Source organism: Myxocyprinus asiaticus, chromosome 27 (assembly GCF_019703515.2).
Source record: "Myxocyprinus asiaticus isolate MX2 ecotype Aquarium Trade chromosome 27, UBuf_Myxa_2, whole genome shotgun sequence".
Lineage (NCBI taxonomy): Eukaryota > Metazoa > Chordata > Actinopteri > Cypriniformes > Catostomidae > Myxocyprinus > Myxocyprinus asiaticus.
The window spans coordinates 27,898,263-27,923,583 of record NC_059370.1 but is presented as its reverse complement, the minus strand read 5'-3'; the positions used below and the strand labels follow the sequence as shown (position 1 = coordinate 27,923,583).

Sequence of the window (25,321 nt, the reverse complement as noted above, 5' to 3'; positions counted from 1 at the left end):
AAGTGACCCCAAACTTTTGAACGGTAGTGTATAAATTAAAGTAATAAAGTACTATTTGACCCAAAAGTGGATCTGGACAAACTATGGGGAGGGGGGTGAATCCACTTATGGTCATGTTAACATCATAAAAGAGAAAGCAACTCAAATAGTCTTGAGAGTTTTATAGTTTTATATAAAGGAAAAGCAAATAGAAGGACATTTTTCTATCTGTATTAAATTCCTGTGGAAAATCCAACTGACTCCTTCAGCAAACATTTTATTTTTGCACATTTAAAAGATAATACATATCCACGAGTCTGCCATGAATTAATACAGCATACAACTTTATTACAAATGAAATGACAAATGAAATGTAAACTTTTGAAATCGAGCAAGAAAAAAAATAATTGAGGCAAAATTTTATCTCATCATTCATAAAAAATCTCCTGAACAATACATTATAACCTGATAGTGAACCAGTCTCTGTGTTCAGTCCCAAATCTTGGGCAGGTTCTCCAAGATTCTTCGTCGGTGAGATGGGTTGGACACACCTGCTGCACACAGCTCCTCCTCGGTAATACCACTACACAAGACCAGAGAACACACCTTTCACTTTTTATATTACTGGGACACATGTAGGGCACTTTTGAGCACTTTTTTTTTTCTTTTTACAGAGCGCCTTCACTGCTTTGAATCAGTCTCTGAAAAGCATAACCGTGAAAGAACTGTGAAATGCACAGGCTGAAGACAGACCATCTCAGATCATCTGTTCCCCTCAGCACATCATCCTCACCTGAAGTAATCAAGATCATCCCAGCCATTGTGGGCGAGGCCCAGAGTGTAGCGCTGCAGACCAAGAGTACTAAGCAGCTCTCGCACTGTTTCTGGGGCTCCATGCAAGACAGAAACCTGTCGACAAACATCCCCTTTGTTTTCATCAAAGCTAAAATTAATCATGTCATTACCAATTCTAACCCTAAAGTCCATATATACAATATTCTGCATTGTAACATAGAAAGTGCCAACTCACCTCTTTCTCCCAACAGTAGTTTCTCTCATTAGCTAAACCATAATCATACCCATGATGCTTTTGCTGAGATGAAATTTGATGAAAATGGTATTTCCTATCTACGGGTTGAAAATCCACCTCACTTAGTGATTTTGCAATTTGAAGGGCTGTAAGTGAGTTGTCTCCTGAAGCTGCAGTTAGCTGCTCAATTACCCAGGGAGCTGAGGATTCACGGATTGGAACCCTAGTGGAAATATTTGGGTAGAGCTTTGGACCTTTTCTCATTGGCTTGGGCTGGCCTTCATGGAGCCTGTGATAGTCCTTTTGGACTTTTTCCTTTAGTGGCATCTGTATTTCCCGGGAAAAAATTGAATGGTTCATATAAGAAGAATTTGTGAGTTTTTTTACTGATAATACTGAATTCTGTGTCATACTGTTCTTAAGGGACTGTAACTGTAAGTATTGTTTTGAGGAAGTGCCCTGTCTCTGGTTTTGCGATGTATTAGGGACATCTGGTTCAGGAAAAAGCTGATAAGAGGAAGCAGGCAATGGCAATTCACTTGAACTCTCACAAAAAGGTTTGTTGGGTGCTAGAGAGCCAGGAATCTCAATCTCTGTGAAGTCTGACCTCAGAGCAGACCTTTTGCCATGGCTGTAGCCTCCTGTCACTCTAGGGAGCTTTATCACAGTGTCTTCAGCCCACACTTCTTGGGACTCCTTGCAGGGCGAGGGAATCTCTTCCACCCTCCGCAACACAGGCACCCCCTCAAAGATAAAGTAAGCAGGATTGGTGTAGCTGTTTGGGGCTGTGGTGTGTGAGACTGATGGAGCTCTGCAGTGGGAACAAAAAGTAGGTCCAAGTCAGGAAGCTAAATTTCCAGTGTGAAAAGTTAGCAGAACATAAGTACAAGGACATCTGATTTAGGATATGAATGAAAATAATTTATCATAAGCTATGTTTCCATAAACTTTTTTTATGCGTATTTTGAGATATCACAAAAAAACCGCTGGATGGAAACACTAAGATGCGAATAAATCTCCAAAATGCACATGAATTTGCATTCATAAATGTTTTATTTGATAAGATGAAATGTGCATAAACTATGATGGAAACACATTTACCGAATAAACTCCTATTGAATTTGTTAGGAAGAAAAGATGCACATCAAAAAGGTCATGTGACTGAATAACTCCTTCAATACTGGACTAACCAGCGGGCCAATCATCGCATCTGAAATGTTTCTCTGGTCATCCTGAAATAACGGTGTCTAGAAAATCCAAAGCCTACAAAGATTTTGCAGAGCAAATAAGTCGAAAACAAACTTGAACTGTATGAAACAGAAGGATTGTTGACACTTTTGAAAAATATCTTGATACAGACAGTTACAACCAACAAGAAAGCCTTAAAATGATTTTTACAGAGAAACTCCAATTTGTAGAATAATATTCTATGAAATACAAATCAGTTATTGTATACTATTGAGATGCTATTATATCACAAAGCTATAAAATAAGTATTTGTTAACTGTTTCACTTAAGTGTCACCTTTGATTCAGGTTCAGAGTGAGCCAGCATTGAGCCTCCATAAGGATGGATGAACACATATATAGAGCTCAGAAGTGCATGATGCGCTGTTGCTCCCAAACATGAGACAAAGTTCTTCAGAATGTTTTGTCTGCATGCTCTAAACCACCAGTATTTTATTAATAAAACACTCACATTGGCTACAATTTCTCCAGAAGTGACGATTTCATCCTTTTGAACACCCTTGGATGGAAACATGGCTTTATTCGCACATTGTTTTTGTGATAATATGGTTTTTCGCATAAATTAAATTTGCAACTTGGATGGAATCATAGCTAAAGATAAAGTCATAAAGTCACTATTCACTACTTTTTTGGTCTGTTTGTGTCTATTTTGTGACTTGATATTTTGTGACTTATTTTTGACTTACTGAGCAGGCAATGCACAGGAGGAGGGTGGAAACAAATGGTCCTTCATCAGTTCCTTCTCATCCTTCTCAACAGAGAGCCACTCTGTAATGTGCAAAAAGACATGTCTATTGCCAAACTGTACTATGAATATTGTAAAAGTCTGAGGCAAAGCCATTAAAGGTTTCAGGGAGTGCACATTCAGAATCATGTTTCAATGAAGGTCTCAGGATGCATCAGGACAAGATCAGGCAGCAGGGAGACAAAAGAGGATGCCATGGTAGATGGAAAAGCAAAAACAGAGCCAAAGCTACAGAGGAACCAAAACAGGAAGAAATATGAAGGGCAAAGGGTGTCCAGGGAGCATTTGAGGAAGTGATAGTGAATAGAGGCCATGTGGGTGACCAGGTCTCATGACAAAAAACTTTGCCGTAGCGACTTTTTGCCCTGCATTGTAAATATGTCATTGTCATGTCATTCTTACCTTAGTTCGGACAATTCCATCACAGGCAATCTACAGATTTATTGTGTGTTTTTAAACACAATGTTTAATTTCACTTAAAAATATAAGTTTAATTATTATTTAATTATATTATACTATCACGTTGATATTTTAGATCACCCAACCCCACCCCTAAATCTAACCACTTATCAACAATATAAAGCATATAACAGGCAGGTAAATATAGTCACAGTAATTTTATTTATATTACATTTATATATATTTTTGAACACCTAACCCTACCCCTATGCCTAAACCTTGCCAATAATATAACAACAATATAGCAAACCAACAATATAAACAACTTAACAAGAAGATATATGAACAGTCACAATAATTTATTGATGACAAAAAAAGAAAATAAAAAAATAAAAATGACGACAATAAAGCACCATAAAAGTATTCCAACCGACTCTGCATTTGAAGTCTTCTGAAAGCATAAGGCAGCTTCATGTGAGTTACAGGGTGAAACTGAAGGCATCACTGATGTTAGAGGGATAGTTCACCCAAAAATGAAAATGCTGTCTTTATTTACTCACCCTCATGATATCCCAGTTGTGTATGACTTTCTTTCTTTACCAGAACACATTTGAAGAAAAACTGAAAAACATCTTAGCTCAGTAGGTCCTTAAAATGCAAGTGAATGGAGATTTCTCTTTTGAAGTTCCAAAAATCACAGACAGTCAGCATAAATGTCAACCATACGACACCAGCTGTTAAATTAATGTCTTCTAAAGTGACATGATCACTTTTGGTGTGAAAAAGATATTTAAGTACTTTTTTTTAACTCTAAATCATGCTTCTGGTGAGCAGCGGTATGCATGTGTGACATAATCGCATTGGCATTTGAAACACGCGTGAACTGACACAAGTGATTCACAGCCAGAAGAGCAGTGCTGTTTACAAGTGAGAAGGAGGAACGCTGTACAGTATCTTGGCTGGTTTTGGTGTAGATCTGTATTGATCTGTTTCTTTACTTACAATGGCTTGTGTGCTTATCCTGGATGTCTAAACTGAGTGGAGAACATGATATTTTATCTGTATCCATGGCAACGTGAATCCGTCACATGAAGTGTTGGATTATAGTTAAAAAGTACTTAAATATTTATCTTTTTCACACCAAAAGCGGTTATGTCACTTTAGAAGACATTAATTTAACTGCTGGAGCCCTATCGATTACGTTTATGCTACGTTTATACGATTTGTGGAGCTTCAAATAGAGAAATCTCCATTCACTTGCAGGACCTACTGAGCAAAGATATTTGTCTATTTTTCTTCAAATGTGTTCTGGCGAAGAAAGAAAGTCATACACACCTGGGATATCATGAGGGTGAGTAAATAATGATAGAATTTTCATTTTTGTGTAAACTATCCCTTTAAAGCTATCGTAACGTTTGATCAGGCTGCAAATCTGAAACGTCTAAATGAACGAGTTGGGATCTGACTGTTTTGGCAAATGGAAACGCTGATAGTTGCTAAAAGATTTAAAGTTGGATTTGTTCTTCACACAAAGCGATCACACGGCATCGGAAGATCCAGAGTACAGTGATAATTTTTATGATAATGTGCATGGTGCAATTCTAATTTTTTTTAGCTGCAACTCAGCAATGTGTAAATGATGATAGAATTTTCAAATAATTTAATAGTAAAATTAAGCATTGTGTAAAGCAATGGAATGCTTTGAAATGAGTTGAATACGGCATCAGTGTGATATTTATATGGCCCAAGGGCAACATTTTAGTGGTGCAGGCAGAAAGACCCCAATGACGTTAATTAAGTGTATTTGAATGACCCACCATAGATCCTTTCCCGGATCCTTCGGCGGTCTGGTGGTACATGGACCCTAATTCGTCCTCTAATAGAGCCCATCTCTTCCCCTCTGTGAGTCAAGCATGTCTGAAATGATTCTGAGCATTTATCTGTTACCGAGTGAAGAGCCACACAGCACTCACCTGAAATAGCATAAAACAGGAACTATGACCACACTGATTCAACACAACAATAAAGAGGATGTGGTATGTACTTAAGTTATGATGAGGTATTGGTTTCTACAGTATATACAAAACCAGAGTTCCAGAGACATTTTATTTCAAAAAGGCAAAATGAGCTTGGCAATGTACCATATGACTCAAAGCCATCACATGACTTCACAGAAAATAGCAAGTGCTGATCCCGGAGATGCTCTAAATCTGAGGAAACTGGGTGAAGCTGAAAAAATGTGGGAGTAAAAAGAGAAAGAGAAATAAAAATGTATTCATCATCAAAAACATATTTTTTCCTTTTATTTGACATAGTTGGCAACCACAGCTTTATCCCAAAGCACACCTCAACTATCTGCTTGTGTTGTGCACAAATAATGGTCACCAACAAAAAGTGAAAAGTCCTTATTAAACATAGCGTATGTGACAAAGCAAAATAATCACAATGAGTCAAATGATTTCTATCACAACCTTGGGGAACTGCTTAGAAGACCAGCCAAGTTTAAGAAACCCTGCCACCTCACAGCACTGGGAGTCATTCTCTGCAGAACGGTGAGGCTCTATACAGAATGAAAAGGAAAAGTCTCAAAAAAGAACTGTCACATTTTGAACTCTCAGTTCAAAAGAAAACAGACCAGCAATAAGGCATTGCATGCTCACTAGTCTGATTGATTATTGCACAAAAAATACCTTCAAGACAGCGGGAGTGGAATTCGATGAAAAACTTGGCCTTGCTAGCAGTTTTCACTATGGCCTCAATCGCCTCTAGCTCAATGCTGGCTCGCTCTGAACCTGAATCTGCACCCACAAAAGTGACACTAAGTGACAGTTAACAAATACTTATTTTATAGCTTTGTGATATAATAGCATCTCAATAATATACAATAACTGATTTGTATTTCATAGAATATTATTCTACAAATTGGAGTTTCTCTGTAAAAATCATTTTAAGGCTTTCTTGTTGGTTGTAACTGTCTGTATGAGATAGCCTTGAAATCAAGAAAAGAGTATTCTGTGGCAAAGGGAAATGGTGGTTCCTTAATTTAATGCATAGATAGCAACTCCTAATTTAACATAATAACCTTAGGTTATTATGAAATGCCCTATTAGTAAAAAAAAAAAAAAAAACTGAATAGGACTTTCCCTACCTGTTCTTGTGAACTGTGATATCACACCCACTTCAAAAGTAGCAAAAACAGGAGAGTGATCACTGGTGAAGATGTCATCTGTGCAACCTGATGAACAGATCCATAGGATACATTTTAAAAATGTATATTATCCTTTTAACCTATTAACCTTTATAGTGCAATGGAGCTATACACATCTCATTCCAAATGAGTCCTATGTACTCCTCTAAAGCTAAAGTGCAAACCAACAAATTAGTTTTTCTAGCCTCTTTAGTTGTAATGAAGAACTTGAACAGTTATGCACTGAACAATAGCTGCTAGTTATGGCTGCTACAGGGACTAGATTTGACATTAGCAAGGCAAAAATCAATTGGTCTTCTTTCATTACCATGTGATTTGATAGTTTCTGAAACATTAATGAGAATAGGAAATTAAACAAATACGCTTGATAAAGTTTGAATTCAATGTAATTCAGGTTGTGTATGAGAATAAATATAAGGCTGAACATACCATACGAGGTACAGGTAATGTGAGATTCTGGGTAGGACTTCCACAGAACTCGGTCACACCATGAAGGCCCATTGACTTGCATCTAAGAAATTAGAATTATTTTGTGTGTGTGCATGTACAGTATGTGTGAATACAAGTGTTTTTTTTTTTTTTCAAAGTTACACTAGCTAAATCAAGAAGGATGAGATATAAAACTGTAATATTCAGTGCTGTCACAAAATCATTAAGATCTCATTCATCAATTATCTTGTTTAACATGCCACCTAAATGGAGAAAATGGAAAATTGGAAAGTGGGAATTTTAGAAACTGACACAGATTGCAACGCAAAGGCCAAATGCATTAACTATATAATTATTTGTCAATATCGAGTTATGACCAAAACCAGGTCACTTTGACTATGATTTTTCCCATGACAGAGTTTGGCTCAACTATGATTCATAGAAAAATGAAGTAACTATAAAATCCACACCAGTTACTGCATTTTACCTTTGTATGTTAGAAGAGACAGAATTAATGAAATAGAAAGTCTTACTCCACTAGACTTGTACTTCTGCCATAGATAGCAGTCTCTAGAACCACGTTCATACCGATAGGTGGGTGGAAACAAAATCTTCTCCTCCTCTTAACAGAGCAAAAACAAAGATCAAGTAAAATATTAAAAACAGAGTTATAAACTGACTATTAAGACTTATTTTTTGTCCTACGGTTGCTGTCATGTTTGTGTCTGGTATCCGTGGGAGGGAAAAAGCAGCCTGCAGTTCTTACCAAAGTTAAAAAAGGCTTTTCTTCTATGTCGCTCTCTGGTCAATTGGTCTGCACACATCAGCTCCTCAAATTCTCGCTTGGAAACATGCTTTAATATGTCCTGCAAAAAAAGAGAGCAAAAGTCAGAGACACTTGGCCTTGGATATCTGATATAAGTACACAAAGACATGCAGAACTTTTAAATTAATCACTCAGACAACAAACGGTTTCATATTTTTACTGAAACATACTGTTTGTGTCAATTATAATAATCAATAATATAAATCATTATAATAAAACAATTATAATATAGAAATGACTAATATCTAGACTGAAAGAAATTTGAGATAAGCTATGTGACTTGTGCATCAAGGTCCAGGCGGTAGTTGAGGTCTCCACACCAGAAGAGATGACTGAAACGAAGGCTAATGTCAAAAGTGCTGAACTGTTTTTCTCCAAGAGACAACAGCCTGAGGATGTCCTGGAAATTGTGGTTCCTCCTGAGAGAAGAAAGAGGAACAACACAGAATACACTCTCATGTACTTCAGGTGACAAGTACGGCTACAACCATAAGGATACCCTAAGGAAAAGGTTATTGCTCAAGCATTGCTCTTACAGAGCAGAGATAAGGAGAGGGATAGTTCATCCAAAACTGAAAATTCTCTCATTATTTACTCACCCTCATGCCATTCCAGATGTGTATGACTTTCTTTCATCTGTTGAACTCAAATAGAAGAAATTCTCAGCTCTTTTGGTCCATACAATGCAAGTGAATGGGGGGCAAAATTTTGAAGCTAAAGAAATCACATAAGTCAGCATAAAATAAATCTATAAGACTCCAGTGGTTAAATAAATGTCTTCAGAAGTGATATGATAGGTGTGGGTGAGAAACAGTTCACTTTCACATTCTTCTTCTTAATTTTTTGGTGATTCACATTCTTCATGCATATCGCCCCCTACTGGGTAGGGAGAAGAATTTCTAGCAAAAAATAACATAAATATTGATCTTTTTCTCACCCACACCTATCATATCACTTCTGACTCCATAGATTCAACTACTGGAGTCGTATTGATTAACTTTGTGAGGCCTTTATGTGCTTTTTGGAGCGACAAAATTTTGGCAACCATTCACTTGCATTGTATGGACCAAAAGAGTTAAAATATTCTTCTAAAAATCATAATTTGTGTTCTACAGAAGAAAGTCATACACATCTGGTGTATGAGGGTGAGGGTGAGTAAATGATGAGAGAATTTTCATTTTTGGGTGAACTATCCCTTTTAATGGAGTGGTTTATCTGTCTCAGTTGTTTCTCCTAAAACTCCTTTGGGAAAATAAAAAATACAGACAATTGTTCACATCAGTACGAGTATGGAGCTATAAAATAATTGCTGAAAGAAAAGCCCAGATACTATTATTAAAAACAAATTATATTAAGCAAAATGTTTTGAGTTTATGAAATCTCTGACTTTTTGTAGATTTTGGTATATTGGCAAATCTGAGCTATATTTATGTCCACTTTTGAAACCATATAAGATTACATAAAGAGATACAGATGATTACATTGATGATTAACCATAAACACATATGTGATTACTTCCCAACAGAAAAATCTGAAAAGTAGGAAACAATCAAAAGTCTTTGTTTGATCTCAGTGCAATCTTCATTTATTATTAATTGAGACATTTGTGATTTTTCATTTGGATGTTTCACACTAGAAGGATAAGTAATGTAAGAGGGCTGTCTTTGATGTGTGAATACCTGAGTGCTTTATCACTACCAGAAGTCAGATGGCAGTTCACAAAGCCCATTGAGGTACCATTAAAGAGGAGAGAAACACCTACTGCACCCTTATTTCCTGTATGCATCAAGAGAAAACATGTGAATCTTCAGATGATGATTTATCATTTTGTTAGCTTTGCTTTGCTGCAACATATGAAAGACAGGAAGGAGGAGAGTTAAGAGGGATAAAGGAAAAAGAGATCAAGTACCAAGTGTGTTTCCTAAGCCAGTTTTTACACTAGCTGTGTTTACTTGAGTGATGCATCTTTCATGCTCTGGCTTCACAAACACAGCCAGTCTGATATTCCAAAGGGACTGCACTGCCACCTACAGAACAAACACAAACAACACACTCTACCTCTCACCATTCTGACACACTCAATAAATGCATTGAAATTATTATTATTAGTATTATTATTTTTAAATAGTAGTTAAATAAAAGATATTATCCTTTTAATTTTTAAATTTTTAATTGTATTTATTTATGTATTTATTTTTATAATTTTTTCAGTCTGGAGATTGACAGCCCCAGTCCTCATTCACTTTCATTCTAAGTGCCCAGAAAATTCCATAAAAAATCTTGTGTTCTATGCAAGAAAGTCATACAGGTTTGGAATAGCTTGACAATAAATAATTTTTAAGTGAACTTTTAAGAGAGATTTGTGATGACTTAAGAATAACAAAAGCATGAAGTGTTCTGGGCTATAAGGGTTTCAGAATTTAAAATGTCCAACCTGTTTAAAGTCAATATTGGATGCATTCCAGAGTGTGGCTCTGATATTATCAGCCCACTCTCTCTCGCTCTGCGGGTTGTCCTGAGTGCCCACTGCATAGATATCATGAGGCACTGAGGCAATGGACTCATCTGGGGTGAGACCCAGACCACAGCAAGTAAACCAGGACTGCAGTGAACCGGATGGAGTGGTGCCCCCTGCAGGCAAAAAGTAAATACAGCAGTGAAATGTTTTGCTGCTGATAACCAGGGGCGCATTAACGCACAGGCTTATATGGGCTATACAACTCCCATGGGGCCCAGTTCGCGGCCATGGGGCACATTTTCCCCTATCCATGTTCAAGGGAGGAGGGCGTTTAAACTCTTTCAGCGGGAGAAGTGGTTGTTGACACGGTGACAGTGCGCAACCGTTAAAGGCATCCGTATAGTGCTTGTTCAATGCACTTAGCAACTGGAAGGGGGCCTCTGCGGACCAGCGAGCCTATGGGCCCAGAGGTACCTTAAAGCGCCCCTGCTGATAACAAATTCATCCAACAACAACATCTTTCTTAACTTCAAAACATAATGATACAGTTTATATTGATACCCATGTTCCAGGTGCCCACAAACACAGAGATGATGTCAAGCTTAGACTGCTGGGAGTGAGCAGCTTTCATAAGCTGCAGCAGCCGACAGAAGGCTTCTCGTTTCTGTAGGGGACACGTCAGTACATAAGTAGATTTAGATGTATTTTCTTAGGCAAGCAAATTTAAATTTTTCTCCTCACCTTTATGTTCTCAAAGACCAGTTCTCTCGGAGGGTTGTGATGACTGTCCACGACCATCTTCAGCTTGGCAGGACCTCTCTGAAACTTTACCACCTTCACAACTACAACATAAAAGCATTACACAAAAGCATTTACTAGCCTTGTATGATAACAATGGAAAGTGAAAAATGTAATGTTTTCACAAGCGCACGGAAAACTCACTCCTGTCGTGTGTGACAGTCTCCACACCAAATGAGCCAGACTTCTTGTCAAATAGCAGTACTCCTGCATCTATGTCTGCTGACACTTTTTGCCTGCCATACCTGACATCTTTCACCTTGACAAGCAAAAACATACACACAAATAAATGCAAACACTGTCATAGTTAAATATTTTAAATCTGAGCAAGACACTAATGTGCTACCTGAAAGCTGTGCACAGGATTAGGCCTGGCCTGTTTTTTTGGAGCTGTGATGGCTTCTAGAGGAGTCACTGGTTGCAAAGATAAGTTGTGACTGGTTACAGCCTCTTGCAAAGCTGTGAGAACCTGCAAAAATATGCTATTGTTCAAAGGATGACAATACTGCAGTGCATTTGCATTTGTAAACATTAATGTTAGTGTGTGTGTACATGTATGCTGTTTGCATATGTTATGTGTGTCTCTACCCTTTTCTCCAGGGAAGACAATAGGTTGCATAAAGTAGTGAGCTTGTGAAGTAGATTATCCATGTTTTCTTCAGGGCTCTTCCCTGTTTTCTAACAGACAAGAGTTAATGAGAACAAAGTGCTTTATGAGGTATAGGGAAAAATGTAGATCATTACTCATTCCCCAAACCTGCTTTATGGAAAGCATTGATACTAGATTCATAGAGTGCTACTTATCCATGGAAGGGTTGTGGATGGTTATCGGAGTGTTGCTATGTGGTTGCTAATGTGTTCTGAGTGGTTTTAGCGCATTGCTATGCAGTTGCTAGGGTGTTCTAGGCAGTTGCTAAGGCATTGCCAGTTAGTTGTTCACTGACCCAAGTGAAAAGAGACCATCCCCAAGACTCTGTGATATTCTGATCCTTAGATATAGCTTGGGTCCCACTTTCAATGTAATTCTAATGGGGTTTTTTTCACCCATTTTATAGATGTAAAATGTAAATCATAAGTCAGATTGCTTAGTAAAAGAAGCACACATCTCCTCAACAAGTTGCATGATATGAGGAATCATTCATGTTTGTATTACAAACAAGTTACACACTGAATTTTAATACTTAGGGTTAAGGGCATGTTCAAATTCCTAACCATCAAGTATGAGCAAATATAAAAGTAATTCTTGCTTTACCAAGCACCACTACTGATCCCCTTGCTGTAAGAATATTTAATATAATGTTGAACCCTTTGAATAATGTTTCCTACTGTATTTCAGTCACATCATGGTACTACCTATAGTACTATTCTTTATCGTGCAAGAAAAAGTTGCATGAATGAATTAAACTAAAGAAGTTGTACAGTATTAGCCACAAGTTTGTGTAAAAAGACCACATTAATAGGTTGTACCTGCATAGTGGAGGTGAGGTGGCCACCAGGATGATCAAAAACTTTCGCCAAAGTCTCCAAACTGAACAGTGTCTGGTCAATCTCGCTATGGTAAACAAATCAGGGAACACTTTTTACAGTCATTTTTCTTCATTCAAAGAATACCAATAGTGTGAAATGATGTATAATGTTACAGAAATAGCACCTGTGGAGACTGTTGCAGGCACGGTTGAGGATGCACTGGAAGTGTTGCAGTCCTGATGCTCCTTTTTTCACATTTTCCAGGTCCATAAACACATGACCATGCAGATAATCATCCAGTAATGGAATGATCTCACAGCCTACACTGTAGAGTTACACATGAGTATACTGAGCTGTGAGGAGAGATAGAGTCTTCACACAAATTCACATCTGACACACAAATGTTGTATACTTGGAAATTAGTTGTAATCTCTGTATATGAACAGCTAAAACAAACTGGTAAGCTGGAATGCAGTGTTTTTTTATTTATTGTGTTTGATACTGATCCATAGGATGTGTGTGATTGAGTGTACCTAGTTGGGCTGAGCTCCTCAAGCCTCTGCAGCAGCAATTGAGGAGCTGCTGAACTGGAAGGTGGAGGGTGGCCTGTAGGGGACATTGCTCGGGGTGGAGAGGCGAATGTTGAACTTGGCTTCTCATCATCACCATCTGTATCAAGAAGAAAACCTGCACATGCCTGAACAATTTTTGAATTGTTGTGTCTCAACCTGTAGATAGAAGAGTGTCGCAGAGTCCTTGTAGCAGCCAATAATGTAATAACATTTCTGAACCAATAACGCAATAACTTTTTGCCCATAATGTAATAAGTTCTTACATTATTGACTGGCTTTACATTATTGGCTGGGTTATTAAAAAAAAAAAAAAAAATGTATTACATTATTGGCAGTTATTACATTAATGGCTGTTATTACATTATTGGCTGCTACAGGCCTCACAATCATCACTAACATTTAGCACAAATGATCTGAAACCTTTTGGTAACTGGTCCAGATACTTAATGGTGAGGTCTGTAATTTCTTTGCCTCTATAGCAGCACCAATCGGAATTGCAAAAATAATGATTGTTTTAAACAGGTTTGCCAAACACGACAATTCTGATGGAGATACGTTGTGAAAATATCCATACAATACAAGTCAGTGGGGTCCAAACTTTTAAAAATTACATAAAGGCAGCATAAAGGTAATCCATACGACTCGTGTGGTGTAATACATGTTTTTTTTTACAGCAATACAATAGGTTTTGGGTAAGAAACAGACCAAAATGTAACTCCTTTTTCACTATAAATATTGACATTGAAATTTCCTAGGCGCAATTATGATTTGATGCTCAGTTACACTCGATTACACCATGCTGCACTTATGTCTTTTTCAGAGCTTGAAAGTTTGGACCCCATTGACTTGCATTGCATGGATGTATTCACATCATATCTCCATCAAAATTATAATTTTTGGGTGAACTCTTCCTTTAACTACCAGACTTAAATCATTCCACCTTACCTGAACTCTCATCATTGGGCTCTGTGTCACACACAACAGGGTAAATCAAAGGGGCCACCAGACCTTTGTGGGGATGCTGATACCCAGCAACTAAATCACCAAGATTACGGAAACAGTTCACCTGCACTCCCTGTGTAGCCTGCAAACAAACAAATACACACACACATACACACACACAAGCCCAAACACACAACACCAAACAGATACAGACATCAAATACAGCAGAAAAGCATATTTAAAATGTGTATAACTAATTTTTGCTGTTGTATTCTGAACTAAGAATGCAGTCATTGATAATCAGAGCATGACAGATGATCATGGCATGATCATAATAACAGGAAACTGGTGTATTTAATGATTAAAGAAGGACGACTGTTGGCAGAAACAGCATACTGCACCTAACATCTGTTAACTGTCAGCTGCGAGGTATGTCCTAAAATTCAATTGTGAGTTAACACGCATATACACATATGTCACTAAAAACAACATGTGGCTCTGTGGTCACACAGATGCCCAAAGCTTATATTCATAGGTGATAGATTTGAAATTCATATCCCAGAATTGAATAACTCTTTATGTAATTACAAAATACTGTATCAGAAATTCGGAGAGGAACCAGACAGAAATATTAAACTTGAACATTGAAAAATAACTTGAGTTTCTATATTCTGTGTAAACTAAAAAAGCAGAATTGCTTGGTTTGCCACAACAAGAAATGGTCTAGATAGGGTAACTCCCAAAGCATTTCAGTTTTTCCTCTTTATGGACCAAAGGTACAATTACATTATGATGCCCTCATTCCAGCATCTGCCAAACTCTACATACCGCAAACAGTCACTACAGCCAGTTACCCACTCTGCAAACAAGGGCACACATACACACACACAAGTACACACACACACACACACACACACACACACTTCTTAAAAGTTAAACCCTCATCACAACATATAAAACAACCCACTCTTTGAATGTCTTTTTATAGAAACTTGTATTTTCAAAGCAGGGTCAATGAAACCATTTGGCAACGATACTTTGAATTATTTCCCCCAAAATATTCAAATAGCAGCATGTTTTCCCTCCAAGAGTGCAGCTCTTGAAAAGCGATTAAAAGAAATTAGACACTTGGAGGGGGAGACTATTCAGTAAATGTTCCTGTCTTACAAAAGAAAGCAACACAAACTTAAAATTATTCTTTGTGTATATTCACTTTTAGATAAGTTACAAACATTAAGTCCACTTTTAAATGTAAGCCCATAACAGAGTGTTTTAGTATATAACAGCAGATGCAGTGCCAGTGCCCTATGGGCTCTTAAATGTGTGAAATGGACTTCTAATTTTTTCTGTCTGCTCTGTTGGATGTCACAGCTCAGGACAGTCACTAGTAAAAGGCTTGAGACTGTGCATGTTCTTGTGGAGCCATCAGCCAGTAAGTGTTGTCAGCATGTCAGGACATTATTTTCCTGGGACTCCAAAGAAATTAGTCACGTGGCATTTACAGCTTAGGTGATGGGCTTAAAAAACTTTAAAAATTTGGTAACTGAGTGCAACTGAGTGCAGGTTGCATACTTGACAGGGTATGTAACAGGTTGCCATTGAGATTAATGGGAATGCTATCGGATTCTCAAAGTATTATAGGCCTCCTTGATTACTAAGCAATATGAAACTGCATCGCCGCAGAAGTGAGATATCTTTTTGAGTTTTAGCTTGTTGCAAAGTCTGAGAAACATGGAAATGACACATATCTAATTGTTATCATTGTGTTGGTGCTCATGTTATGTGAAGTTTCAGCTAGTCATCAATGTTCTTGGTGATTAGCAAATTATTTCACCTCACCTGCACAGCCAGTAATCCATCTGCATCAGGGAGGATTCGGTATGTGTGAACATGTTGCTGAAACCTATGGACAGTACAAATGGACTGATGAATCCAAGATAACTCAGTAAAATAACATTTAAAGTTAAAAAAGTTAAAACTGATTTTAACTGCAATTATTCTCCTTTTTTTTTTTTTTTTTTTCAAATGTGTACTGTTCTTCTACACATGTATAAGTTTATTTCAATTAATGCTGAGCTTAGAGTTCTTACAATGGCATATTTTCATCAAACTCTAGCTATTTTCATTAAATTCACTCTCAGAAATAATATCTGTCAACCTGTGTATGTACCTGTGACTTGATGAAACTACTGTATGTGAGCACACTTGCCTCGAGTGTTTTAAACTGTGGGAGATCAAGTCTGAAAATGGATCAAAATTTAATATATCATACGTGACATTAATATCTGTGTCATATTTCTGTGCCCATCACAGGGTGGATAGACCAGAAAATTGTGCTCATTGTGTGACTCTCATTTGGCCACACAATCTGCCAGATATAGCCTATTCAACTGATCTCAGTAATGACATATTTAGGTTTAGTGGTTCCAATAGTTCTAGGTATTCTAAAGGAAATGAGCAGAAACGTACAGACCATATATATGATTCAGAGGGGCTCAGGACAAAAATGCCACCAAAATTGCCCCCAAATTCAAAACGAGGGGGTAAAAAATGCTCTAGAAATGAATTCTGCAGTTTTATATATAAGTATATATATACACCGATCAGCCACAACATTAAAACCACCTGCCTAATATTGTGTAGGTCCCCTTCGTGCCACCAAAACAGCGCCAACCTGCATGTCAGAATAGCATTCTGAGATACTGTTCTTCTCACCACAATTGTACAGAGCAATTAACTGAGTTACTGTAGACTTTCTCAGTTCGAGCCAGTCTGGCCATTCTCTGTTGACCTCTCTCATCAACAAGGCATTTCTGTCCACAGAACTGCCCCTCACTGGATGTTTTTTGTTTTTGGCACCATTCGGTGTAAAATATAGAGACTGTTGTGTGTGAAAATCCCAGAAGATCAGCAGTTACAGAAATATATATATATATATATACTGGCGGCCAAAAGTTTGGAATAATGTACAGATTTTGCTGTTTCGGAAGGAAATTGGTACTTTAATTCACCAAAGTGGCATTCAACTGATCACAAAGTATAGTCAGGACATTACTGATGTAAAAAACATCACCATCACTATTTGAAAAAAAAATAATAATAATAATGTTTTGATAAATCTAGACAGGCCCCATTTTTAGCAGCCATCACTCCAACACCTTATCCTTGAGTAATCATGCAAATTTGGTACTAGAAAATCACTTGCCATTATATCAAACACTGCTGAAATCTATTTGGTTCGTTAAATGAAGCTTAACATTGTCTTTGTGTTTGTTTTTGAGTTGCCACAGTTTGCAATAGACTGGCATGTCTTAAGGTCAATATTAGGTCAAAAATGGCAAAAAAGAAACAGCTTTCTCAAGAAACTCATCAGTCAATCATTGTTTTGAGGAATGAAGGCTATACAATGCTTGAAGTTGCCAAAGAAGATTTCATGCAAAGGTGTACACCACAGTCTTCAAAGACAAAGGACAACTGGCTCTAACAAGGACAGAAAGAGATGTGGAGGGCCAGATGTACAACTAACAAGAGGATAAGTACATCAGAGTCTCTAGTTTGAGAAATAGACACCTCACATTTCCTCAGCTGACAGCTTCGTTAAATTCTAAATTCAGTTTCATGTACAACAGTAAAGAGAAGACTCAGGGGTGCAGGCCTTATGGGAAGAATTGCAAAGAAAAAGCCACTTTTGAAACATAAAAACAAAAAGAAAAGGTTAAAGTGGGCAAAGAAACACAGACATTGGACAACAGATAATTTGAAAAGAGTGATATGGATCTTAACCCCATTGAGCTTTTGTGGGATCAGCTAGACAGTAAGGTGCGTGAGAAGTGCCCGACAAGACAGCCACGGCAAGTGCTACAGGAAGTGTGGGGTGAAATGTCACCTGAGTATTTGAACAAACTGACAGCTAGAATGCCAAGGATCTGCAAAGCAAAATATATATATATATATATATATATATACACGTCAAATAGGTTAATTTAATAAACTTAATTAGAATCTGAAGATCCTAAAGAATTTATTACCTCTTTCCATAAGATATATATATATATATATATATATATATATATATATATATATATATATATATATAAAATTAAGAGTATGCATACTCATACACATACTTTGCTATGGTTTGGGAACAAAATTGTCCCTAGAAACTGGCTAAATCTGGCACATTCCCAATTAGAATATTGATGTTTTTTATTCTAAAAGTGCTAAATGTTTTCTTCCAGGGGTACAGTTTTGGGGTTGTCTGTAGACACAGAGCAAAAGACAGAATAAATGAGAGAGAATGAAAGACAGTAGGGAGAGCAGCTCAAGCTGGAGTGCTCAGCCTTCAGGAATGTGTCTGGCTGTGAGCCGCAATGGAGGAAGAAGTGTGGTCACTGGAGCTCATTCCCTCCTACAGGGGCCAGAGACAGGAGGAGGGGAAAACTCAAGTCTGAAAAAAGTTGACCAAGGTGGGGCCCAGAGGAGCTGCTTTTGACTGTGTCTCCTCCCCTGGAGCTCATATGCATAGATATAATACATACATATGTACAATTGCATTGTGTACAATTAAACAATCTGAAAAAAATATTACAATACTAAGCTTCAGTCATGTCTACGCCAAAGTTCTGCTGAAACTTGATGAGGAAGGCAGACACATGTCTTTAAAATCCATCTCAGAAAAACAGACAATAGAGAAGAGATGATATGATACCTTATTGACTTTTTGGCAACAACTACATTATCCATAGTGATTTATGTGAAAATGTTGGTGTATTAGAATAGAAAGCTGGGTGTGGTGACATAGTTATAACCTACTTTTAAAAAAAAAGCATTGCTGCCATTAATCAGCATATATTGTGCTCTGGATGCTGTTCCCTACCATGGGATGCTGGTGCCAGCACCAGGCTTCTTAACTAGCTTAACCAGCAAGACTTCCTTGGTCAACCAGCTTCACCAGAAACAGTATGGCTCCAAACCAGAACTAAGAAACTTAAACCAGCTTGGACCAGCATGGACATTAATGCTGGCTTAATCTGGCCTTTTCAGCCTGGTATATTCAGAGTTATCAACAAGTAAATTTTTTAATCACTTAACTCATTATTAGATATGTAATGTATCCACAATGTGGTGAAATAAGTGGTGTAAAATGTTTGTGTAAGGTAGTGTATGTGTGTTACTCACAGCAGACACAAGGCATAAGCTCCGGGTACAGACTCGCTGTCCCTCACCAAGAAGCTGCCATCTCTCCCAGCATGAGCCAGCAGCTCTTCTGCTTGCACGCGACTGATGTCCCGATGATACCATGATGCTGCTGTCATGGTGATGTAGCACAAAAAATGAGCGTCCCAGCTCTGTAATTTCCAGAATACAGACAAAACTGATGTTTCTGGGTGGTTGATCCAAGTTAGAGAATAGAATGTGCCAGGTAAGAGGACACAAACAAAAACGGTCTCATATTGTTTTTTGTCTCCACCAGTTATCTTCAATGACACTAAAATTAGAGGTCCACACTGACATCTCCCCCTCTTTTCAGTGTGATGCTTTCACATTTCATCCAACCTTCTTTGAAGCTTAGCAAGTAAAGTCAGATCCAGCATCCAAGAGCCTTGTTTCCACTATCTAATGTTTTTGACTTCACATGAGCATATGTTGAACAGAGAGTGTTTCAAAAACAGGCCTCCTCAGGATGCGTATTTGACCCGAGGGCAGATCCAGGTCCAGTATCTGTCACCTCCTCCTTTTGTGAGCTGCACTCACTTGTGAGAACTTTCATTTTCATCTGCAATCATATGCATGCTACACACCCCACTGATAAAAGCTGCTATTGTTTTCCAACGACCATTCTCAGCACAGACACTTCCAAGAAGAGGAACCAAGAGTGGAGCAAAGCACCAGTTCCAGACTAAGCAGACGTGAGAAGGCAATGTAGCAGTACCACCACAAATTCAAATACTTTTCCACTCGGTTGATTTCGCCTTATAAGGCAAAGGCAACACCCCTTTGGGAAGTTCAGCTGATGTCTGCAAACTCCACTAAAGACAACAAGCATTTGTAGCAGATGCAGAGATGATTGCGGAAAAACCTCGTACCCGAGGTACGACGTGCTAATGTCCCCTGAGGGTTGTCATACAGATGCAAGATCAAAATGGATGGCCCCCTACCAAAGGGGGGTCAGACGGAGGAAGTGCTGCGCAACTCCAGATGTCAGAGAGAGAGGGGAGAATAAATTAAAACACCAACCTGGGTAAATTCCTCTAAGTGACCTCACTATATCACTGGTGCATGAACCTGAGCACAGTGCTTTCAGAACTCTCTATTAGTCTTTGTGTTTCTTGTTCTTGCTTTCTAACCAGTCCCATACACAACCACCTTTACATTGTAACTAAATAATGATCACATGCTTTGAAGTGGTCTGTCTCTACAGTTCCCAATTCATCTTACTTCCACAGCCTCAGCTTCTCTGGGTCTTTCTGCTACAGTTCCAGTTGTTTTTCTCATCCTCCTTGTTGGTTTCCTTGTTCTCTCTTTCTCTCTCCTCTCTCCGTCCTCCTCTCTCTCTCCAGGAAGTGAACAACACAAGCTCTAGCATATGGATATGATCATCCCCCTTTCTCTACGTCTCTTGTTTTGTTCTCTCACAGTTCTCCTCCTACTCTTGCCCTCTTTTTCTTCCCTCTGTTAATTCCAGCTGCTTGACTTCACCATCCCTTACTACTCAGCAAAAAACACATGTCTGCAAACACTCCACTACACAAATAAAGCTCTTCACCCCACCCCCAAATCTCTGTTTCTTGTGCATGGGCTATAAAAAGTCATTGTTTTTCCACTATTAAATTGCTGGAAGAAGGAAGTCGAGCAGTCCCTAGAAGCTTCTGAGGCAGTCTCCACTCCTGCTGTAGTCTCTTCAGTACTCACCATTGTCAAATCAAATCAAATCACTTTTATTGTCACACAGCCATATACACAAGTGCAATGGTGTGTGAAATTCTTGGGTGCAGTTCCGATCAACATAGCAGTCGTGACAGTGATGAGACATATACCAATTTACAATAACATCAAATTAACACAGCACAATTTAAAGTCTAATATACACATAATTACAACAATATACAAATAATAACATACACTGTACAGTATACAATACACATAATAAAGATACACATTATTCAATAAAAATAAAAAAAAGTATATATAGTAGTATATATAGAATGTACAGTAGGTTGTATTGTACTGTATTGACATTCAGGCTGTCGGTTGATTGTAAGTTGTTAAGAGAGAATATAATAATAATATAATTTATGACAGTCCGGTGTGAGATATAAGAGTAAGAGTAATAAAGGGCAGTGCTGATGTATTTTGATCGTGGGAGATCAAGAGTTCAAAAGTCTGATTGCTTGGGGGAAGAACCTATCATGGAGTCGGCTGGTGCGGGTCCTGATGCTGCGATACCGCCTGCCTGATGGTAGCAGTGAGAACAGCCCATGGCTCGGGTGGCTGGAGTCTCTGATGATCTTCCGAGCTTTTTTCACACACCGCCTGGTATATATGTCCTGGAGGGAGGGAAGCTCACCTCCGATGATGTGACTGGCAGTTCGCACCACCCTTTGCAGTGCTTTGCAGTTGTGGGCGGTGCTATTGCCATACCAGGCGGAGATGCAGTCAGTCAGGATGCTCTCTACAGTGCAGGTGTAGAACTTCCAAACTTCCTCAGCCGTCTCAGGAAGAAGAGGCGCTGATGAGCCTTCTTCACAATAACTTCAGTGTGGATGGACCATGTGAGTTCCTCAGTGATGTGGACACCCAGGAACTTGAAGCTGCTGACTCTCTCCACTGGTGCTCCATTGATGGTGATGGGACTATTGTGGTGATAGACTGCACAAAGACATTTGAGTGTACAAGTTAATCATGCTAGTGTAATGGGAGCCAGATGGTACGTGATAGCTGTGCAGTACGTGTAAACCTCACTCCCCTGGCCTGAAGAGGCGCACTAGCAGCTGATGCTAGAGGCTGTAGCCTTTAGCCTCCTCCTTAGTGTGCCCACCTCCCAAGCCAGAGACCCCGGTTTGAATTCCACTCGGAGCAGATCGAGCAGGACTGGTTACAGTGGTGCCGTGACCTTGATGGGAGTGAGGTTTAGGGGTGTGAGTGTAATGGGAGCCAGCTGGTACATGATAGCTGTGCAGTACGTGTAAATCTCACTTCCTCTGGCCTCAAGAGGCACATTAGTAACTGATGCTAGAGCCTTTAGCCACCTTGTTAGCGCAGCGCCTCCCATGCCAGAGACCCTGGTTAAATCCCACTCAGAACAGGTCACTGCTTACACTGGACCATTCACAGATACCACCATTCACATTAATATGCTAACAGCACCCCTATTGTGAAGATCTGATTAAGACAAATAAATAATCATGGAATGTCAACATCTCCTTCTTTATCTGGCAAGTTCATTAACTCAATTCCTCTGCTCTGTTTATGGTTTTTGTAGCTGAAATTGGTTATACAATTAAATTTAGCATTTAACAATGTGAATATTTTGCACAAGGGTTATATCAGTAACTATAAGGATTGGAGTCAAAAGTTCAATTACACAAATGCATGTTTTCTCTAATAGAGGTAATATGTTGGTTTCAAACGCCTAATACCCACTGAAGCTAAGCAGGGTTGAGCCTGACTAGTACCTGGATGGGAGACCTCCTGGGTAAAACATGGTTGCTGCAAGAAGAGGTGTTAGTGAGGCCAGCAGGGGTTGCTGTGTGGGTCCTAATGCCCCAGTATACAGATGGAGACACTATACTGTAAAAAGGCACCAACTTTCGGATGAGACGTTAAACCGAGGTCCTTCTCTGTGATCAATTAAAATCCCAGGGCACTTCTCATAAAGAGTAGGGGAGTAACCCCGGTGTCCTGCCCAAATTTGCCCATTGGCCTCTATCAATCATGGCTTCCTAATAATGCCCTATATTGATATGAATCACTATACTCTCCTCTCCACCAATAGCTGGTGTGTGGTGAGTGTTTTGGAGCACTATCATCCAGGTGGATGCTGCACACTGGTGCTCACTGAGTAGATTCTCCCAATAATATGCGAAGTGCTTTGAGTTCCTAGAAAATGTAATGTGAGGAATTATATAAATGTAAGGAATTAATACAAAACCCTCTTAAGTTAAAATATTTTTAAGCATTCGATACTTCTAAATTAATTTCAATATCATCATATTTTTGTAATAAAGTTCCAAATGTAAGTTCGGGAGGAGGCCTAGTCCTGCCAATCACATCCCAAGGATTTATAAGCATCCCTCGCACCGGTGACAATTTTCCCCCATTCCTCATTTTCCTTCCTCCACCTTAATGTTTCATAACGCCTGTACCAGTTATTTCAATATTGTCTTTCTATTTATTGCCTCAGTCAGACAGTCGCAGGGGGAATATCAGAGGTCAAGCCCAGTCCTGTGCTTGAGCCCCTCCATTATGGACGCCAAAAGCATTTACCTTAATGCGCTCCAGGACTATATGAACCAGTGAACTCATGAAATACTGTAGCTGTAGGGTAAAGAAGGGAGCACAATAAAACCACACTAGCATACATTCAGACTAGGGTTACCTATATAATGTTTACATAAAAGTTTGACAACTCCCCTATACCTGAGTTTCACATGTGTGGACCTTTCAGTGACTTTTTCTGGGTTCTGCTCTGAAGCTTCAGTCCATCCAGTTACACTCAGGGCCATGTTTACAAAACCCACAATGGATTACAGTCCATCTCTGACCCAGGGCTTAGCTATCTAAGACACGCTCTTACTGTCCAGCATTTCATACAGATGCAGAGTCATTCACTACTCTTCTCAGATAAGAATAAAAGAATGGTCTGTTTCTAGAGTTACCCTGACAAATGTACACAAATTTGGTGTATCATGACCCAAACCAAATGCTAAAACTGACCCTGCTATCCTAACACAAACAGAGCTCCAGGTTTATTTTAATCACATTAATTTTTGACTGCAACTAATTCAGAGTGAGCCATAAAGACCAGCGAAGGTAATACAAGTAAAGAGCATTACCTGCTTATGCCAAAGTATAATGATAAACAAACAAGGATTTGTTCTCTCTAAAGATAGATGCGTAACACTTAAATAGAAAATGAAGGCTATTTAAATAATTGTTTAAGTAATTATAGTAATTATAAGAAGAAAATGCTGGACTTTTGAGAGAAATCAATAGAAAATTGGGGGATTCCCATTTGCAGCAGGTAACACGTAATAACAATGTATGTGTATTTTGTCTGTCTTATATCGTCAGGAGATAAGAAAAGGTCTAAGACACAAGAGGATTATGACTGCAAGCCAAGCACATGAGCATTTAACAGTCCTTTTAAATCATTTAAAATAAAAAGATACTAAACTTAACTCAAAATGTCTCAAATTTAAACACATAACAGCATTCTCTGACACTTGTGTGACAGATGCACTATGGAACTATGCCATCATCTGCTCACAATAAAACAATTGACATGAATAAATTATTGTCTCGGATCACCCCACCTCAGATATCTCACTCTTGACAAAATCAACCTAAGACTAAAGACATTTTAGAAATGGTTTACAAGAATCTCGTGGAAAGCATTGTCTTTCAATATGTACATTTTTTGTCTTTCGGAGTGTCAAAAAAAGCATTATGTCTTTCTGAGTGTAAAAAACAAAGAAAAGTTGTCTAAAGTTGTTAATGTAGCAAGTAAAATTGTAGGTAAGACACAGCTGCAGCTAAATTATATATTTATATCCAAAGTAAAACAAAAAGCTTTGGCGATTATAGAGGATCTTATCCATCCTCTATACAGTCACTTTCAGTTATTACCCTCAGGGAGAAGTTTTAGGCAACCGCGGGCTATCAAGAATGTGTATCAGATGTCATCTGTGCCAACTGCAGATTATTAAACGCGTAGTTGTATATGTGTGTAAATATGTGGGTAAGTATTTGAATATGCCTGAAGAGGGTATACTTTTAATGGATTATATTTATGTTTTTTATGCTGTTTTATGTGATGTGTTGGTGTTTTTATTGTGTATGGTGAAGCCGAAGACAAATTTCCACATTGTGGATAATAAAGTCACTGAACTGAAGACTATAAAAACATGCCTGTGTTGAATTAGCTTTTTCAGTTTTAGATAACGGGGTGTACACCTTGGCTTTCCAGATGAACCATTTAAATTAGTCATATGGTGAGAGA

At 38.4% G+C, this 25,321-nt stretch overlaps 1 protein-coding gene across 5 annotated transcripts; it reads right to left on the bottom strand.

Annotated features, from left to right (window-relative positions):
• Positions 1-306: 306 nt before the first annotated feature.
• Positions 307-20,685, bottom strand: LOC127417927 (phosphatidylinositol 3,4,5-trisphosphate 5-phosphatase 2B-like). Of its 5 annotated transcripts, none has more exons than XM_051658194.1 (27): positions 19,279-20,685; positions 15,940-16,003; positions 14,104-14,242; positions 13,120-13,273; positions 12,771-12,911; positions 12,587-12,671; positions 11,708-11,797; positions 11,466-11,588; positions 11,264-11,378; positions 11,063-11,163; positions 10,883-10,985; positions 10,298-10,494; positions 9,773-9,890; positions 9,543-9,639; positions 8,144-8,282; positions 7,804-7,903; positions 7,571-7,659; positions 7,038-7,119; positions 6,549-6,635; positions 6,091-6,198; positions 5,872-5,960; positions 5,542-5,629; positions 5,218-5,373; positions 2,943-3,024; positions 1,010-1,820; positions 773-888; positions 307-562 (listed from the first exon to the last, which is right to left on the bottom strand). In XM_051658194.1, the coding sequence occupies exons 1-27, from the start codon at positions 19,413-19,415 to the stop codon at positions 469-471; spliced, it is 3,705 nt and encodes a 1,234-aa protein (XP_051514154.1). In that variant the 5' UTR covers positions 19,416-20,685; the 3' UTR covers positions 307-468. The 5 variants fall into 5 exon arrangements, with proteins under 5 accessions (XP_051514154.1, XP_051514155.1, XP_051514156.1 ...); XM_051658195.1 differs by having other exon boundaries at positions 13,120-13,255; XM_051658196.1 differs by lacking the exon at positions 15,940-16,003.
• Positions 20,686-25,321: the final 4,636 nt, after the last annotated feature.

Bases quoted from the DNA above. Each gene is read 5' to 3' on its own strand.
- LOC127417927 (XM_051658194.1), bottom strand. From the start codon at position 19,415: ATGACAGCAGCATCATGGTATCATCGGGACATCAGTCGCGTGCAAGCA. The intron at 10,495-10,882 runs GTATCAATATAA...TTTTGCCTGCAG, and splicing joins TGTGGGCACCTGGAACATGG to GGGGCACCACTCCATCCGGT. The intron at 9,891-10,297 runs GTTGGACATTTT...TTTGTTCTGTAG, and splicing joins CCAATATTGACTTTAAACAG to GTGGCAGTGCAGTCCCTTTG.